We start from the raw sequence: 19,417 nt of genomic DNA on the forward strand, positions 1-19,417 counted from the left end.
GTAAGAATTCATACAATATTGAACGATTTTGTATCATTATTTTTAACATTAATTTTAAACATAATTTATTTTTTATTCTTACATAAATGACCCAACAAGTAAAACCAGATAAAATAGATTATCGAATTTTAGAGGATGGTGTTCCTGTTTATATTCAAAGATTTAAAGGGAAGCAATATTATAGAATTCTTAATCCTGAATACATAAAACATTTATTTAAAAAGGAAGACTGTGAATTATTAAACGTTAATGAATATGAAACCAATAAATCAAAATTGAAATATAAATATATTGGAAGTGATGAAAGATGTAAAGATAAAAATAAAGTTTAAAAATTCATGTCTTACATTTTTGAATAATTTATTTTTTTAATTCGTAAGAAAATGAGTGGATCAAGATTCGTAACCGTCAATCAATTAATGGATGCTCTTTCACCAATTCTTGAAAATGTTAAACAAGTAGATGTTTATTTCGATGATTATGTAGAAAGTTTATATTATAAAGGTAAGTTTAATATTAAACCTATTGCTTTTGCATTTGATAATAAATTAATTGAAAATGCAAAAATTTGGGAATTAATTCCGAATATTGAATTTATAACAAATATTAATGATAAATGGTTTAAACGAATTCCAACCACAAAAGTTCTTTGTAAATTAATGATCAAAACTGAGGAAAAAGAATTTAACGGGTTTAAATATCATCCAAATAAAGTTTCAGAACTAGAAAATGAAAAACTTCAGAAAAAATTAAACGATAGACTTTCAAATGATCGTATTGAAAAAATAAATAAACTAGCAGAAGTTGCATTTAATAATGAAATATTTGATGAATATAACCTTGAACTCAGTGATGGGCTTTAAGGACCCGGGCTCAACGAGTCATGATTTATGAAATCAATAATTTGATTTATTCGCTCTTCAATAATTTCTATTCTTTTTGTTAAATCATCTATTTTCATTAATGAGGTGATTCTTGATTGAGGAATAGATTTCAAACTAACCACTCCTTTTATTTTTGAAATTTTGAATCCATCAACTTTAAACATTTTATTCAATTTACATGTTGTCAATTCTTCAAATAATTTTTTATTATTAGCATAATAGTCATTAAATTCTTCAACAGATGAAAAAATTTTTATTTCAGTAATTGGTTTAACAACATTTATTTTTTGTTGAACATCTTTACTTTCATTTATTTCATCCTCCTTTGTTTCATTTATTTTTAAAATCGGTTTCATTTATCATTAAATAAAAATTAGAATATAAGTGATGAAATATATTTTTTAATTAATATTAAATCAGAAATGGCGGCAGGATTCTTTAAAAAATTATGGGAAGGAATTAAGAAAGCTGCAGGTTGGGTTCATCAAAAGATTATTAAACCTGTTGCAAACTTTTTGGCACCAGTAGCGAAAACGGCAGGAACTATCATAGGTGGAGTATTAGGTACTAAAGCAGGTAATCCGGCGATGGGAGCACAAACAGGTAACGCAATTGGTGGAATTGCTGAAGGAATACTTAATAAAATAGGAGGTAAATAGTGGAAAAATAAATAAATATTATTTTTATCTTAGTATTGGTTGTAGTCTTTGATAAACTTTTTCTCCTTTATTTAAAATTTCTCTTATTGGGGCGGCTTTTGGTGTTATTGATTCAGCAACGTCACTAATTGCTTCTTTATTCTTAAATATCCAATTTGCTCCCTTCTTCAATGTTTCCCAAACTTTATGCGCTCCTCTTTTTACTTTATCCCACAGTTTCTTAAATATACCTGCAGCCATAGTTGATTATTTCATTAAAATTAAAAATTCATTTTCAACTTTTAATTTTGAATTTTTATTTATTAATAAATGACGACTAACTATTTAGTGCCAAACACTAAACCAATTAATGGAAATGTATTTCATTCATTCGAAAAGATAAATGAAATATTCGCAAAGAATGATGGTAGAAGATATTATAGAGAACTTGAAAGTTCATGCTATGACTCTGATGCTCCATATTTTGATGATAAACAAACTCATTTAAGAATTACAAATCCGGCTCATGATGTGAACCAATTAGGTGACACATATATTAAACGCAAAGTTAAAGCAACTCTAGTTTCAAATAAAGCTTTCACATGTGATGCCGCTTTTAAATGCATGCGTTTATTCGTTGGTTACAAATCATCAAATCAAAGCTTTAAACAATTAGAAGTAGAAACTGAAAGAGGTGATGCTGGTTATCTTCAAATGGATTGCGCCCGTGAATCTTTCGCATTTGCAACATATAAACCAAAATCAGAAAGGAAAGTTAAAAAGTTTGTTCATTCGTTATATAATAATGTTCAAAAATATGATAACTCAGTATGTGGTAAATATATTGACCCTTCAGAAGTTTTCAAGAAAGCAAATGAAGAAGTTGATATCACTTTTGATATGATTATTCCGGTAAATGATTTGTTAGCATTTCAAGCGTTCGATGATTATCCTAAATCATTTGGTGAAATCATTCTTAAATATTATGTTTTCAGGGATACTTTAGTATTTTGTCAGGTTGACCCGTTAAGAGTTGCTGATTTACAAAATTACGTTTATGAAAAGATAACTGATGAAAATTATGAAAGATTATGAATCATGTTTATAAATATGATCGCAAATTCCAACAAATCGGACTTCCTGCCAATTAATTACAAGCTTAGCCACTACATCTGCTGACGCAACAGTTGATGACGTTATTATTTCATGCACAAAGATGGAAGTTTTAGAGGATAAATGTATTACACCAGGATACGGTTTAATTGAAGAATCAGTTAAAGCAATACCACGTTTATTTAGTAAGGAAGATCCATTCATGATTCCAGCTCAACATATTGACGTTCGTTCACTAAATGGAGGTTGCATCACTCCTGAAGGTATTAGCTCAGATTTCTCATACGCTCTTCATAATGTTACAGATGTTGTGTTAACATTTCCGAAGAATGCAATGCAAAGAACAGTTTTAGAAAATCCAATGCTTCGAGGTCTTCAGGTCACTATAGATTCCAGAAACTTCCCCGATCAAGCGATGACCACAGTGGGCGACATATTCTTTACACGTATGCTTCAAGCTTCTGATTTAGATGGAGTGAATGAATGCACAGAAGAATACGAGGACTCATTAACTAGACCACTGAATGCAGATGATGGCAAGCCATTAACTAGAACATGGAAAGACCAAACTTCATTCTTATGCACTATTCCAGTTCAACGTGATGGAGCGGGTATATTCTTTGATGGATTAGAAACTTTCAACTCACAAGTTACAGTACAAGTGAAAGCTTATCCAATCATTCAGGGTGAAAATGACACTTACTGTTCAAAGGTGACAAATCCTCCTCAGGTTTGGTTTACTAGGACTACATATTGGACATGGACACCGGATGAAGGTTTGAAATATCATCCAACAGGTACACCACCACAGTATAGAAGTTCATATGATGAAATATTGATGAATAGAAATGTTTAAAATTATAAATTTATTTTTGATTAAATGGATTTAAATTCATCCACCCCTTATGAAGAATTAGCGGGAGTATATAATACATACGTAGATGATATGATTAATGAAGCATTGAGTGATAATAGAAATGCTCTATCTAAGGAAAAATTAATGAAAATTCCATATTCTGAATGTTACTTAAATTCAATCACTGCAGCAATTGGTAAACAAAATAAAGGTAAAACATTAACGATATTAAAACAAATTATCATTATTGCTAACACTTCACCCCATTCACATGTGTTAATTTATATCAACCGTTCAGGTTCACCTTCAGATGATACATTTGAATCTTTAAAGCATTTAATCAAAATTCCAATTATTTATTTATCACAAGAAGAAGCAGAAGATTATTTAAAAAACTTTTTAATGTATAAAGAATTATATAATACAATCAAGAAGCAAGGATTAGAGGATAAAATTATTGATAAACAACGGGATGAATTATTTGAAACACTTTCTATTTCAAATTTTGATAGAGAATTTTTGCATTCACTCATTTTTCTAGATGATGCAGTGAAATCAAAACTAATAACAAATGAGAAATCATATTTTAATCAGTTATTAACTCAATGTCGACACATTCAGTGTTCATTCTTCATGGCTGTTCAATACTTCAAAGCATTAAGCACAAACATTAAATCAAATCTATCAACCCTTTTCATTTTCAGTGGGTTTAGTCGTCAACAGTTGAACGTTATGCTTTATCAAGTGAATTTACCAATGAGCATTAATGAACTTTACACACAATATCAGCAATTAGGTGAACATGGGAAAATAATAGTTGATTTAAATAAAGGATGTGTTAAATTTGATTAACTTTTTATAATTAATTTTTATTTTTTATTTATAATTAAACATGACAGAAATAGCAAATCTTCTACAGGTTCCATTAAAACAAGGGGCAAACAAAAAGGGTGCATATAATAGAACTATGAAAGTTCCTGATGGAATGAAAGAATTAGTCCACATTGTTGCTGGTCTTCAAAAAGATGTTAAACAAATGAGAAACGTTTTAACATTACCAGAAGCTCAAGCATATGCCAAACGTCATGGTCCAAATTGGGAAGCACACGAAGCAGACATTACAGGTCCAAATGGAAAACCTGATGGTATAAATGAAGTTTTCGTTACTGATGGTCAAGGTAATATTAAAGTCATAAATGGTTATAAATTAACTATATCTGATTATCCTAAACGTAAAGCATATAATGAACATTATCCTATGCAATTTGATGAAAATGGAAAAGCTGTTAAACAATACATTGGAGAAGGTGAAAATGGTCCAATTAATTCATACCGTCATAATCCATATTCTTATTTCAATGAAGAATTAAATGCTATTGAAGAGGGACCGGATGGATTACCACGATATTCTAACCAGTTTGATGGTCAATATGCAAATATTAGACCTGAAATTTCAGCTAAGAAATTCTTTAAAGTTGCTTTATTCGATCCAGTTTTCGCAAATGTTAAAGATGAACTTAAACAGCAATTCCAACCAATTATAGTAGCAAGAATTGCATCAGGTGCTTTATCTCAAGCATTCAAAGATTTAATTAAGAAACCATTATATCAGCAACGAGGTTTAACTTATGATTTAGTTAAGGAATCAGATAAAAGAAAATTTGAGAAATCAAATGATTATAAGAATGCAATTAATGAATATATTCGGTCTATTAATTTCGATGAAAATGCTAAAAATCAACTTCATGAACAAATACAGGGAATAATAGATTCAAAAGTTCCAGCAAAATAAAAGTTTAAATATATTTTTTTTATTCGATTATAAATGAGAAGACGTTTCACTAGTCAAAAGAACACTAACGCAAAAGCAGAGATTACGGTTGGTTATAACGTAAATGATGATAAATCACGAATTATTCAAAATGTTAAAGTTAATGTTAGCCCGAATTAACAAGGTCAGCAACTCAACCAAATTTATTAACTCGTGACTTACCAAAGAAAGAGGAGGAGCAAAATAAAGAAGATGGAGACCCAATCATTTTATCTGAACCCGGTAAAGAACCTGTTGAAATCCCCACATATCCAACATACCCCCCACCTCTTTCATCAAACATCGAGAACCCAGGAATCTACGATTCCAGTCGCAATGCGCCATATAAAATAGACATTAATTCTGAATTAATGAAAATTTACCGTGATATAATAATTAATAATTATGATTCAATAATAAATTTAATTGACCAATCTGGTTTAATTATTTTACCTTATGAATCATTAATTCACATTATCGCCATTCTTTGTGATGTTCAAGATTCAGACGTTAAGATTCAATTTTTCATAGATGATGAGGTTTCATGCTGCGGAACAGTTGCAAAAATAAATCCTATAAAGGATATTAGCACGATTAAGATATCAAAGAACGGGACAACAACTGAACTTCATTTAACATATAATGATATTTATAATAAAATAGTTGATGAATATAAAATATCACTTGAAAAATTCTTTGTTAAGGCCATTTAATATTCAAGCATTAACATTATTGAATAATAATCCTTTGAATCATAATCGATAATAATTGACCTTTCACCAGTTTCTATCGTTTGTTTTATTTCTTTTTGTTCCCCACTATCTGGATCGGTCATTGTAATTGTTTTTGTTATAGTATCAGCTTTATCTTTAACTTCAATCTTTTTTCCATCGGGATATTTAAACCAAAATTCCAAAAATTCGATATTGTCAATCTGTTCATATTTTAATCTATCAATTACATTTTTAATACCATCTGAAAATCTTATGAAATGGTCATTATATGGGTTTGATTGAACTAAATTTGAATGAAGTGAAATATAACCCGATGATGAATATGACATTGACTCATATTTTCTGAAAACACTAAAATTTATAACATGAATGAATTTCTTATTCGTTGAATTTATGAATTCTTGAGGTAATCTTATTCTAGTTTTATTTATCACTGGAAAATAACGCTTTACCATATTTTTAATCGTAATAAAAATGTCAATTATCAATATTATTTCGAATAATACCTGTGAATTAAATTTAACAGTTAGTGGAATTTATAATGTTACTCTCGTTTCTGTGAGTGGTAAATTTAATCCCATTCTTTTAGACCCTTCAGATTATATATCATTTATTAAAGATGACCATGAAAAAACGTATGATATGTATATAAATAATGTGATAACGAAATGGGATATTAACATGATTTTAAGTTATTTAAATGAATCATTTATCGTATGGTATGAAGAAAATTTTAAATCAAAACCGATAAACTTTTTGAACTTGATGAAATAAATAACCTTATTAAATTCCCGCTGAAAATTAAATTTTGTACTCCTCATCTTCGTTCATTGTTGGGGATATTAAATTTTGAAAAAGATGTTGGGGATGTTTTGTATTCTGACACTGGTTCCAATTTCATTTTAATCAAATGTGATAAAGTTAATACCCCAATGAGATTTTCACATCAAACATTAGACCCTAACTCTTACCCATCAATACAAAACATTTTATCCATCAACTTAAACACATTTTCTTTATCATATCCGTTTCAATTATCCGGGAATTCATTTATTCTTCATTCAAAAGATTTATCAAATATTAAATTTAGAATAACCGACCTATTTGATTGTGATTTAGAATTCATGAATGAAATATTATGGCAATTTCAAATAGAAAAAATAGCTGATGAGATAACAGATTAAATATTTATTTTTAAATCGTAATAAATGATTAAACAACAGCAACCACAGCAACTTAAGACACAGACCATTACATACGCCATATATGCATATAATTCAAAGACGGCAGAACAAACGCAAAGGTTGAAATATGGAGATTTGGAGATAGTATTGAAAAATGACCATTTCGAATTCGTTTGCAAGGGTGGTGCAGTGATATCAAATATAAAAGAAATTTTATTTATGAATTCAAAAATTAAAGGTATAACGGATGATATAACATCAATTCCACCAGAAGAACAAAGATATTACGCATTAAATGCATTTCCTAAAGTTTTGAAGATTGGAAGATTTAATTTAAATGAGGAATTCATAAAAGGTTTCCTAAATGACATAATGAAGAAGGCAGATAAGGAATATGTGGTTAGTGAGTTAGAGGAGAAAGCAGATAAGGGACTTGTGGCTAGTGAATTAATGAAGAAAGCAGATAAGGAATATGTTAACGAAAAAGATAATGAAATTAAAGAAATGGTTGAATGGTATCATGAACGGACATCAAAGATTTTAAAAACTAAAGCTGATACAGGATGGGTTTCAGGATGTTTAGACCTTAAAGCGGATAAAACTTATGTCAACAGTGAGTTAGAGAAGAAAGTAGATAAGGAATATGTCAACGGAATATACCAAAGTTTGATAGGAACAACTAAAAATATTGAAACTATTGTTGGTGACTTTTCCGTCTATGAAGAAAATAAATATTTTAGATGGCAGTTTGTACATTCCTTAAGAAATGGTATACGGTATAAACTCATTCCGAAAAATAACAATGAAATGTATGTAAGCTATATAAAGAATGATGGTACACAAGTTAAAGTTCCATTAGACAACAACTGCTACTTAAACTTATATGGAGACGAACAAAAGAAATATTTCCGAGTTTATGAAATGGCAGATATGACATTGCCTGACCCAGCTCCAGCACCGTATTATTTCGACTATGTAGATGACGAAGGAACACTACATGCAGATGAACAAAAGCAAACATTATATTTAGATTATTATAGATATAAAAGATATAATGCAATAGAAAAAACGAGAATAGTATATTATTATATAGATGACAGAAATAAATATTATAGCCAAGATTTTACCTACCCTGAAAACATAAGATTATATTATAAAAAATATTCTTACACAAACCAGAAGAAACCCGAAATTGTTGCACTATATTTTAAGTTCAAAAGAGACAATCCTATATTATCTCATATGTTTGATTTAATGAACCCAGTAGGTTCTATTTATACGTCTATGGATGCAAGAGGTCCTCAAGCAATGTTTGGTGTTGGTGCATGGGAACAAATAGTCGACAGGTTTTTGTATTGTGCTAACTCTTCAAAGCAAACAGGTGGTTCGAAGAAAATTAAAGAAGCAAACCTTCCACCGCACACTCATACAGGAACTACAAACTTTTCTGGCGACCATAGCCACTCATTAAGAGACCACCCATTATACAACTCAGAATATTATGCTGGCAATGACGTTTTATCTCCAGATTATAACCATTCGGCAAAAAAGACTTTTCGACCAACTGAACCAGGAGGAAATCATTCACATACTTTCACAACAAATCCAACAGGCTTGGGTAAAGATTACATGCCACCATTTATGACTGTATTCGCATGGTATAGAGTTCAATGAATGAACTAAATATATTTTATGTCTGTAATTAATTAAGTAATGAAGTAATGGATGAACTGCAGAAATATATTTTATCGTCAATGGTTTTGGGTTATTCAATAATTGTTTATTGAGTTTTGGATGAAAGAATACGGTCGAGCCAAAAGTGGCTCAACCTCAAAACGAGCATTTTATGAGCTTATTAATGGTGTTATGAATGAATTCAGTCCAAAAATAATTAATTTCATTAGTTTTAAAATTATTTTTATTTATTTTTTTATTTTGTATGTAAGAACAGAAATGTCAGTCGAAGCAAAAACATTCACAAACAAATCTAATGGTGAAACATTCATAAAAGGCACTTATAACGGTATTGAAGTCTTACGTAGAGACAAGGATGGTTACATTAATGCAACAAAGATGTGTCAGCAGTTTAGAAAAGACTTTAGAAAGCTGTTGGAAAATAAGTCCTGGGAAGAGTATTATAAGGCATTTTGTGAAGAATATAGCAACCGCCGGAATTCCGACGGTTGCTTTTTATACAAAATTCATGCAGGAATTCCTGATGAAATCAAACAGGTTAGAGGAACGTATGTAGACCCAAGACTTATAAACTATATAGCAATGTGGGCTTCTCCAAAATATTGCATAGCAGTTGGAAAAATTATGGACTCCATAGACAAGAAAGTTCATGAGAAATTAGATGAAGAAGAACTCGAAGATACAGTAGAGAATGCAAAACATTTGTTTGAAGAAGAAGTTGGAAAAATGTGCGAAAAACAATTAGAACATGAACGTGAGTTATGTTATGGTTATAGAGATTCTCCATACGAACTAGACCAATGGGAACAAGAAAATTTAAAGAGAGAATTTAGAGAATATGAACTCGCTAAGATAGCATTAGAAGCTGCAGAAAAGAAGTTAAAAGCTTGGGGTTGTTTTGTACAAAAATATTGTGAGTAAATGAACCATTTATTTTTATTGAATTCACCAAAAATAATTTTTAGGGTAGATGGTTAGATCTAACCTCATGACATTTAGACAACATCACAGGAGGAAGGTAGTTATGACTTATTTTTGAAGAACTGAAGGGGTCACCAGGTCACCAGGTGGTCACCAGGTAATTTAACTTCTATGAAAAATGTGACAACATGACATTTAGACAACATCACAGGAGGAAGGTAGTTATGACTTATTTTTGAAGAACTGAAGGGGTCACCAGGTCACCAGGTGGTCACCAGGTAATTTAACTTCTATGAAAAAATGTGACAACATGACATTTAGACAACATCACAGGAGGAAGGTAGTTATGACTTATTTTTGAAGAACTGAAGGGGTCACCAGGTCACCAGGTGGTCACCAGGTAATTTAACTTCTATGAAAAAATGTGACAACATGACATTTAGACAACATCACAGGAGGAAGGTAGTTATGACTTATTTTTGAAGAACTGAAGGGGTCACCAGGTCACCAGGTGGTCACCAGGTAATTTAACTTCTATGAAAAAATGTGACAACATGACATTTAGACAACATCACAGGAGGAAGGTAGTTATGACTTATTTTTGAAGAACTGAAGGGGTCACCAGGTCACCAGGTGGTCACCAGGTAATTTAACTTCTATGAAAAAATGTGACAACATGACATTTAGACAACATTTACGAAAATTTGATGTAGTCCAAAAATAAAGTTAGTTTTAAAATTATTTTTATTTTTTTATTCCTATATAAATGACAGCAACAAACAACAGCAACAGCAACTTTATCGTTTCTGATGAAAAAGTTATTGATTCATTAGTTGAGGAATTAGTTGTGGCAGAAACTAAAACCCTCAACGAAAGAATTGGTGAAAACATGATTGATTTACATAACTACCTCAAACATGATGGAGGAAGAGGAAGGAAAACTGGTACAGCTTTATTAGTAAATAAAATTTCAAATTTAACGATTATAGATGTTGATATCAATAAATCATACAATGATGAACTTAAAGAAACAGTTAGAAAAGACATTTTATCAAAACTTTCGGATAAAGATGTTATCGTTAAAACTGCATCAGGAGGTCTTCACATTTATTGCAACACTAATTTCTTCTATTCAACTCGAACAGAATGATTAAATGTTATTCCTGCAATGATTATGATATTGACATAATGACTTCTATTGATGATTCAAAGCGTTCATTAGTGGTTATGGCTGATTCAAGAGTTCGAAAGAATGCAACAGAACCAATCAATACATACTCATTCATTCGTGGAAGTTATGATTCAACATTAACCAGAACAGTGAATGATATATTAAATGATTTGAATATTAAGGTAAGAGTTGAACAGAAGAATGAAGAAATAAAGACTATCATGAATGAAAACAAAGATGTAAACATTGACGATAAACTTGCTCAGAGCATAGTTGATGGCATCTGTGATTTTGAAGTACATAATGATGGTGGAAACATGAATTTAGAAAAAGAAGTTACATTATTCACACTGTTTCAAGCTATTAATTCGTTACCTAATCATTTAATTAATGAAGCATACGACAACGTTTATAACTTCTGTAGCTTAACAGAAAATGCAAAAAGTAATTTTGAAAAAGCACGTAGTAGATATGCACATTTAATGACTTCTCCATTTGTTTTAGTGAAGATTCTAAAACTATATCAAAAGGAATATTATGATGAATATGTTTTACCTTTATTACGTAAGCCAAAAATAACATTTGATATCAAACTTGATGACTCGTTTTTGATAACAGATATTAGACGCAAGGCTGAAAATCATCAGTATAAAAACAGTTCTGAAGTAATTGAGGATTTATCACGTGTAATCCGTTTTGTAGATTGTGGAAACAAATATTTCATTCAAAAGGACTATAATATCCACGACAAAATGAATCAAATATCATTCGTTCTTCAATCAAACATGAAAGAGTCACTCAAAATGATTAAATTATTTAAAGAAGAAGGTAAAACCATAACAGCATGGGATGTACTACTAAATCAATTATCCTCATTAACCGTTAAGGGTGTTTGCTTTAAATCTGATTCCCCCGATGTTTTCTCAACGTTTCAAGGTTATAAATACAACATTCTCGAAAAACCAGATTACTCAAAAATTGAGATGTTTATGGATTTCATTAAAGAAGCCATTTGTGATAATAACGATGAAGTGTATAAATACCTTCTCGGCTGGATTGCATCAATGATTCAACATCCTGGAATCAAGAATGAAACAGCAATTATTTTGAAAGGACTTCAGGGAACAGGTAAAAACAGATTCACAGACATTATTTCTGAACTTCTCGCTGGTTATTCATGTAAAAACATTACCGAAATAAGTGAGCTAACGGGTAATTTCAACTCAGTTGTTGAAAATAAAATGTTTCTTGTACTTAATGAACTCAAGAATGTTGGTGAAGATAGACTCGCAAACTTCAACGCTTTGAAATCAATTATTACGGATAATGAGATTAGAATTAATGAAAAGAATCAACCCAGAAGAACAGCTCAGAATGTTGCAAACTTTATTTTCGTAACTAATAACGTCTACCCTGTCAAAATTGAAGTTGGAGACAGAAGATACGTGGTTTTAAGAGTTAATGGTAAATTCAAGGGTCAATTTGATTACTTCAAGAATTTAATGGATTCATGCACTAAGGAATTTTATGATAATTTACTAACATATTTTATGCAATATGACCTTTCATCATTTAATGTACGAATCATACCGATGACTGAAGCCAAACAAGATTTAATCGAGTTATCAACAAATCCTTTAGATGAATGGATAAATACACATTATGATGAATTATGTGCAGGTATGACGTGTAAAAATGCTCTATTCTGCAAACCATCAGACATGAAAGACAAGAATTTCCAAATGAGCATTAAGGATAAATGTGAAAGGAAACAAAGAAAAATAGATGGTAAACAGACATGGTATTATGTTTTGAAAGAAGAAATGAAAGGATTATATAAACAAATTGAACCAAACGATAATGAGGAATCATTTACTGACGATGAAATACCTGTGAATGAAGCTTTATAAAGTATGATTTGAATTTATTTTTGCATTAATCCTGTGATGTTGTCAAAATGTCATGTTGTCACATTTTTTCAGAGAAGTTAAATGACCTGGTGACCTGGTGACCCGGTGACCCCTTCAGTTCTTCAAAAATAAATAATTATTGAATAACCCATGACTGTTGTCAAAATGTCATGTTGTCACATTTTTTCAGAAAAGTTAAATGACCTGGTGACCACCTGGTGACCCGGTGACCCCTTCAGTTCTTCAAAAATAAATAATTATTGAATAACCCATGACTGTTGTCAAAATGTCATGTTGTCACATTTTTTCAGAGAAGTTAAATGACCTGGTGACCTGGTGACCCGGTGACCCCTTCAGTTCTTCAAAAATAAATAATTATTGAATAACCCATGACTGTTGTCAAAATGTCATGTTGTCACATTTTTTCAGAAAAGTTAAATGACCTGGTGACCACCTGGTGACCCGGTGACCCCTTCAGTTCTTCAAAAATAAATAATTATTGAATAACCCATGACTGTTGTCAAAATGTCATGTTGTCACATTTTTTCAGAGAAGTTAAATGACCTGGTGACCTGGTGACCCGGTGACCCCTTCAGTTCTTCAAAAATAAATAATTATTGAATAACCCATGACTGTTGTCAAAATGTCATGTTGTCACATTTTTTCAGAAAAGTTAAATGACCTGGTGACCACCTGGTGACCCGGTGACCCCTTCAGTTCTTCAAAAATAAATAATTATTGAATAACCCATGACTGTTGTCAAAATGTCATGTTGTCACATTTTTTCAGAGAAGTTAAATGACCTGGTGACCTGGTGACCCGGTGACCCCTTCAGTTCTTCAAAAATAAATAATTATTGAATAACCTGAAAACATTAACGATAAAATAAGTGATAACAAATTTTTATTTTTATCATAAATGGATACCCCACAAGCTCAAAATTTACCACGAATCATAACAAGGGAGGAAATGATAAAAATGATGCAAGAACTTGCTAAAAATAACAAACCACTAAAATTGAGAAAATGCGGTTATGCAGTAATGATGGAAAGAGAGACGTTGTCGAAGAGGAATAAAAATTAAATTTGGATTGAGTTTAAAAATTCATCTTTATTAAATTCATCTCTTCCAATCAATTTATTTATTCTATTAAATTCTTTTATTTTTGCTTCACTCAGTTTAAGGATTGAACGGTAAGTTTCTAATTTTTCGATTATTTCTTTATCGTTTTCAACCCCACCACATTGCGACTTCTTTTTGTAATAGCATATTTTTGATTTAATTCTGTTTAGTTTCTTTTTATATTCATCGTCTGGACTCTTGACTGCTTTGTTGTCACCCATTTCTTACGAAATAAAAAAAATTAAATAATATTTAAATATAATGGAGTAATAAAATAAATCGGAATTTCTATTAATTTATTGTCAACTTCAACTAATGCATTGCCGTTAATATATCTAACAAATTCAGTTATTGTGTCAAATCTTCGTCTTCTTTTTGTCATTGATTTATCAGTTTTTCCATAATCGAGATGAATCAAAACTTTATTCCCTTGTTTAAAATTCATGAGCCCCGAATTAATTTGTTCACGTTTAACATCATTCAACCTTTCCATTTGCTTTCTAATATATTCCCATTCTTTTGAAATATCATTTTTCATTTCCACTGGTTTCATGTTAATTGTTCTATGCCATGTATTATTATAATAATATACTAACTGCTGTATGATGGAGTCATGATTTCCATCCCAGTATATCTGACCGTTAACCCCTAACGCATCTCTAAGAGTTCTCATTACCGCATCAACTATTTTATTATGAAACGTATATGGAGAGGATGAAAAGTAAAAATTAATTTGTGGGAAATAATGAGCCATAGCTGCCTGAAATCCTTTATCACCATCACCCCTGATATTATCTACTCTTTCATGATCTAGTAAGTATTGTATAGCTCTTCTTGTTTCCTGTTCTGTTTTCCCTTTCACCGGAATGCAATATAAATATCTGGTGTTAATGTTAATGGCAAATAAATAAGTAACGTTTCCTTTTGAATATTCCAGATGATCGATTTCGTATGAATATGGATATGGTGCAAATGAGGGGCGACTAAATTTTTCCTTTAACGGTTGAATTTTTGGGTCAATTGGTTTATTTAATATCTTGAAATCCTTTTAAAATCTTTTTGCTTCTTTAATGTTTGAAATGGATATAATAAAGTGAATGATGAAGGATTAACTGAAGGAGGAGGTACTGTCGTTAGAGGTTTTGGTGTTGCAAGTGGTTTAATTTTATCTGCTTTGATTTTGGATTTCATTCCTCCTTTCATTAATTCTGGATGTATTTTATTCATTTGTTTTAAATATGCTGTATATAAAGGTTTGATATACTTTCCTGCTTCGAGTTTATGTTGAAGGATGAATTCCAAAAGTTGATCTTCATTTAAAAGTCGGGCTGAATATGGTTTAACTAATGAATCATAAATTAAAGCTTGTGCTTCATTTATGGTCTGAATGACCTGGGCGTTTTGCACCTTTGGTTTTTGTGGCTCAGGATTATATAAATTATATAATTCATCAATATCTTCTTCTGTTAATACTTTATTTTTGAAATCTTTCAACTGTTTAAGCTGTGATTTAGTTTTCCCCTTTGTATATTCATTATTTTTAATTTTGTCTTTAATTTCAGAAATTATTTTATCATGATATTTCAAAACTTCATTTTTATAATATGGATAATAATATTCCATATCATCACCCGTTATATTATTATTATATTTTTGGAGATATGCTTTTAAATCATAATAATCAAGAAAATTTTGATTAAATACTAAATCATCAATTAAATTTTTTAAATGTACGTTATTCATTTATATAAAAATAAAATCAATGTTTTAAGGGTGCCCACCTCTTTGAATCATAGTATCAAAACCATCATTAACGGTTCCTTTTGTCTCTTCTGTGGTATTTTATTAAATAAATGGCATACAACATCCATTTTCACAACATACAGCCTTAGTGTGTGCTCCTGTTAATGCAGTCTTACCGATTGTTAAGCGAGTCATAGACCCGTTTTTAAGTTGTAAATTAATATTCTGACCATCGAAAATAACTTTATCATTTATTATATCCAAATAATTTTTAGGTGTTAATTGTTTATTTTGTCGTAAACTAACACCTTTCATTTTTTGTGCAATCTTTTTAAAATCACTCCCATCAATTGAACCGTTGAATGATGTATAACACTTAGGACATAAAGCAACCATGTTATCACCTTGTTTCTCAATTGCTAAACCCAATAACTTCTTCTCATGTGCTTTTTCTTCAGCTTTATTCTTTAATTTAGGTTTAAATTTCTCATCAAAACAGAAGAAATCAAAAGGTGCGAATTTAAATGTTTTTATCATAAAATTGTTTATCAGTAACAATTGCTTGAAATGCTTGAGTGTTAGGAAGATTTGGTCGCCAGCGATTGCCCAATAAGATGAATCAGTATCACCTTCAATGAAATGAAAACGATTAACATCCATGCATTTATACATAAAATCATAAATGAAAACCAAATACCAGTATTTAGCATTATCTAAAGTGAAGAATGCCTCTTGTAAACATGTATCACATCTATAAAATCTATCTTTAAGCATCACTTGATATGTATCCTTCCTATTTCTCTTATGTTTTTAAACTTATTTGACATACATGCAACGCGTGCCTTCTGTGCATTCATTATTTTAGTCTTTGCGTAATTTTGTGTATTCATTGCATCGTAACCATATGATCCATTAAGTGAAATCTTGCAAAATAAACTTTTTCCTTTATTTCCTTCTAATTCAGCCTTTTGTCTTTCATTCATAAATTCGTTCGCAAATTCATTAAAGCAAGTGTTTTTCGTAAATGTTAAAATTGATTGAATATCATCGATGATAAAATGAAATCTGTCTATTAGATACCAAAGATAATAAGAAGAAAATGGTTGATATTGGTTGTGTGTTGATGCTAACTGAGTTAATTTCCTCTGTTTCTGGTCAACTGGTAGATTGTTTGATTTCATGTAATTATACATAAAACTGCCTATTGTTTTTTCATCTGTGATAATATCTAAGTTTCTTATTATCGGTAAAAAGTTTATGTAATCATTAATGTATTTTTCATCAATGTGACCCTTTACTTCAGCCACGAATAAAGTATTTTTCTTCTTAATAATTCCCAGTGCTTTTGCTTTCTTTGTTGCTGTATCACAAATGATAACACCATTCAATCTTCCCGGCATATACATTTTATGGTCAGTATATTGAATGAAATCATGAGGATTAGATGAAAATGATGAAGGATATAATGAATTAAAATCAACACCAACGAAATGAGTCATGATGTTGGAAGTGTCCTCATTTGATACAGTTTTAGTTTCTGGATTATATGAAAGTTTATTAATGTGCGTGATTCCTTTAAGATTAACACGATGTTGAACATTTGATAAACCACCAGTAATTCCATTACGGAGAATGTGATAAGCTTCAACTGAATCTAAAGTCATTGGTAAATTATTTTTTAATGCATAATTTCTTAAATTGATTCTTAAACGTTGAACATCTTCATCTTTATTTGATTTTACGACATTGCAATAACAACACATTAACTGACAATTTTCTTTGGTATGTGGTTTTTCATTATCGATTCTATCCAATGTTGGTTTATTTGCATATGTAAACGCTTTACCACACATTTTGCATTTAGATGAAAGGATTAAATCGTGATAGTATTGAAAATCATCCATTGAAACATTATTTTTAGTATCTCTTTCTGCTTTTTCATCTTGTTTCTTATATGATTCAATTTTATATTTCCAATACTTTTTCGTTAATTCAAAACTTGATTCCACATTTTCTTCTTCTGGATATGTTTCGTTAGGATTGAAGTTCTTATATGCTAAAGCGTAACGAATCATTGAAGCATTCGATGATAAAGAAAGATTATGAAGCATGTCAATTTTATAAACAAATGTTTCTTCAATAATTTTATCAATTGGGTCAATCATAATTTCAACATCTTTATTGCAATAATGAATAAAATATTCTAATCTATTCTTAAAATTTTTAGCATCATTGAATATATTTGATAATCACTATCTGATATAGTTTCTTGAGTTAATGCTGAATAAAATGAATCTTGAGTGAATGGTTCCTTTATATAATTCTTCTTCGTAATTTCCCATGTGATGAATTGATAAGGGAAAAAGGATTTAACACGTGATTTATTGTTTCCGAAATCTTGAGTGAATTGGTCTAATGTCCCACCCGCTATATAATTTCTGATGTCAATAAATCTCAATTCATATGGAACGTTTGTTTTCTTTACAATGATTTGCTTAAATTGTGAAGATGAACCCAGCATTGATTTTTTTCCATTTTGCAGTGTTTAAATCACGAAGAATTAAATTTAAATCAAACTTTCCCGAATTAAAACCTATGATATTCACTTTATTGAATTCCTCATCTAGAAGTTCTTTAAATGCTTCCTTCTGTTTTTCATTTAATGTATGAGACAAAGTCCCCGCCGTTTGGTCCGTTTGCGACTTCATTAATTCTTCATATTGTTCAATATTTGATTTAGCAACTAATGAACAGATTGAAAATAAAAACTCAATCCAATCAGAAATAAAAGAATCACTCGAAGTTAAGCAAAAATTCCTCGTATATGTTTTATCACGGTCTACGACCTCGCCGCTTTGCGGCTTTAATTTAACCGTTGATGATACCATGAATGGTTTTAAGTAAGCGTTCAAAGTTGCACACTCAGAAAGTTGTTCTTCTTTAGTCTCTAATGTTTCGAAGTCAAAAGTAATATAATATCTTGTCGGTTGATAATATTCCTGCAAATTGTGAGCTAATAACCACTGATATATCTTCTGTTTCGTAATATGTGGTGCATATGGTTGCTGGTCTTTTGCAATTGAACGTCTTGAATTAATCTTCCATTATTTTCTTTACATTTCTCACAATGTTTTAAAAATCTTCTTTGGTTTTTCCTTTCTGGATCATCACGGATAGAATATACTTCTTCTTTGCAAAAGGGGCAAACTTTATATCCTGTGAGTGCTTCAACGTCTGTAATTCTGTCAGCGTGAAGTTTTCCACATGGACTCTGTGTTAATAAAATATTTACTGTTTCAAATTCTGGATCTATCATTATTGAATCCACTAATGGAAAGTCTACCTTATTTATGTCCACGTCTTCTGGTTGAGGATCACAATAATAGAAATCAATATTAACATTTAACATTCTCGCTAATCTCTCACTTTCTGATGAAATGTCAAACCCTTCATATGAATCTATTGCTTCATTTAAATAGCTTCTACGAGTTTTAGGATTAACACCATCAGGAATGTTATAGAAGCGTTTAAATAACCTTTTACCTTCGGCTCTTATTTGATTATCATTCATTTTAGCTGTTCCATTTTTGTTCATTTATGTAAGAATAAAAATTAAAAAATAAAAATAAAGTTTAT

At 30.3% G+C, this 19,417-nt stretch overlaps 6 protein-coding genes and 6 pseudogenes across 12 annotated transcripts, besides 1 other annotated feature; 8 read left to right on the forward strand and 4 right to left on the reverse strand.

Moving 5' to 3' along the window:
• Positions 1-1,306: 1,306 nt before the first annotated feature.
• TVAGG3_0319370 (N-acetylmuramoyl-l-alanine amidase family) lies at positions 1,307-1,543 on the forward strand (the record flags this gene model as incomplete). Its single annotated transcript, XM_001325733.1, has 1 exon — positions 1,307-1,543. The coding sequence occupies one exon, from the start codon at positions 1,307-1,309 to the stop codon at positions 1,541-1,543; it is 237 nt and encodes a 78-aa protein (XP_001325768.1).
• Positions 1,544-1,852: 309 nt separating this feature from the next.
• On the forward strand, positions 1,853-3,491 carry TVAGG3_0319380 (annotated as a pseudogene). Its single transcript has one exon. A coding segment is annotated over exon 1 (1,639 nt).
• Positions 3,492-3,641: 150 nt separating this feature from the next.
• Positions 3,642-19,417: part of a mobile genetic element that runs on past the window's edge.
• On the forward strand, positions 4,577-5,283 carry TVAGG3_0319400 (annotated as a pseudogene). Its single transcript has one exon. A coding segment is annotated over exon 1 (707 nt).
• TVAGG3_0319410 lies at positions 5,317-6,014 on the forward strand (annotated as a pseudogene). Its single transcript has one exon. A coding segment is annotated over exon 1 (698 nt).
• On the forward strand, positions 7,244-8,893 carry TVAGG3_0319420 (phage tail repeat-like family; the record flags this gene model as incomplete). Its single annotated transcript, XM_051230128.1, has 1 exon — positions 7,244-8,893. The coding sequence occupies one exon, from the start codon at positions 7,244-7,246 to the stop codon at positions 8,891-8,893; it is 1,650 nt and encodes a 549-aa protein (XP_051099858.1).
• Positions 9,173-9,835, forward strand: TVAGG3_0319430 (uncharacterized protein; the record flags this gene model as incomplete). The annotated part of the gene is made up of 1 exon (XM_051230129.1): positions 9,173-9,835. The coding sequence occupies one exon, from the start codon at positions 9,173-9,175 to the stop codon at positions 9,833-9,835; it is 663 nt and encodes a 220-aa protein (XP_051099859.1).
• On the forward strand, positions 10,982-12,134 carry TVAGG3_0319440 (phage plasmid primase P4 family; the record flags this gene model as incomplete). The annotated part of the gene is made up of 1 exon (XM_051230130.1): positions 10,982-12,134. A coding segment is annotated over one exon (1,153 nt), but the record flags the coding sequence as incomplete, so codon positions are not given.
• On the forward strand, positions 12,599-12,916 carry TVAGG3_0319450 (uncharacterized protein; the record flags this gene model as incomplete). Its single annotated transcript, XM_051230131.1, has 1 exon — positions 12,599-12,916. The coding sequence occupies one exon, from the start codon at positions 12,599-12,601 to the stop codon at positions 12,914-12,916; it is 318 nt and encodes a 105-aa protein (XP_051099861.1).
• Positions 13,996-14,259, reverse strand: TVAGG3_0319460 (uncharacterized protein; the record flags this gene model as incomplete). Its single annotated transcript, XM_051230132.1, has 1 exon — positions 13,996-14,259. One exon carries the CDS (start codon positions 14,257-14,259, stop codon positions 13,996-13,998), a length of 264 nt encoding a protein of 87 aa, XP_051099862.1.
• TVAGG3_0319470 lies at positions 14,280-15,781 on the reverse strand (annotated as a pseudogene). Its single transcript has one exon. A coding segment is annotated over exon 1 (1,502 nt).
• On the reverse strand, positions 15,884-17,946 carry TVAGG3_0319480 (annotated as a pseudogene). The gene has a single exon. A coding segment is annotated over exon 1 (2,063 nt).
• Positions 18,690-19,376, reverse strand: TVAGG3_0319490 (annotated as a pseudogene). The gene has a single exon. A coding segment is annotated over exon 1 (687 nt).

Source organism: Trichomonas vaginalis, chromosome V (assembly GCF_026262505.1).
Source record: "Trichomonas vaginalis G3 chromosome V, whole genome shotgun sequence".
In the NCBI taxonomy this organism is placed as follows: domain Eukaryota; phylum Parabasalia; order Trichomonadida; family Trichomonadidae; genus Trichomonas; species Trichomonas vaginalis.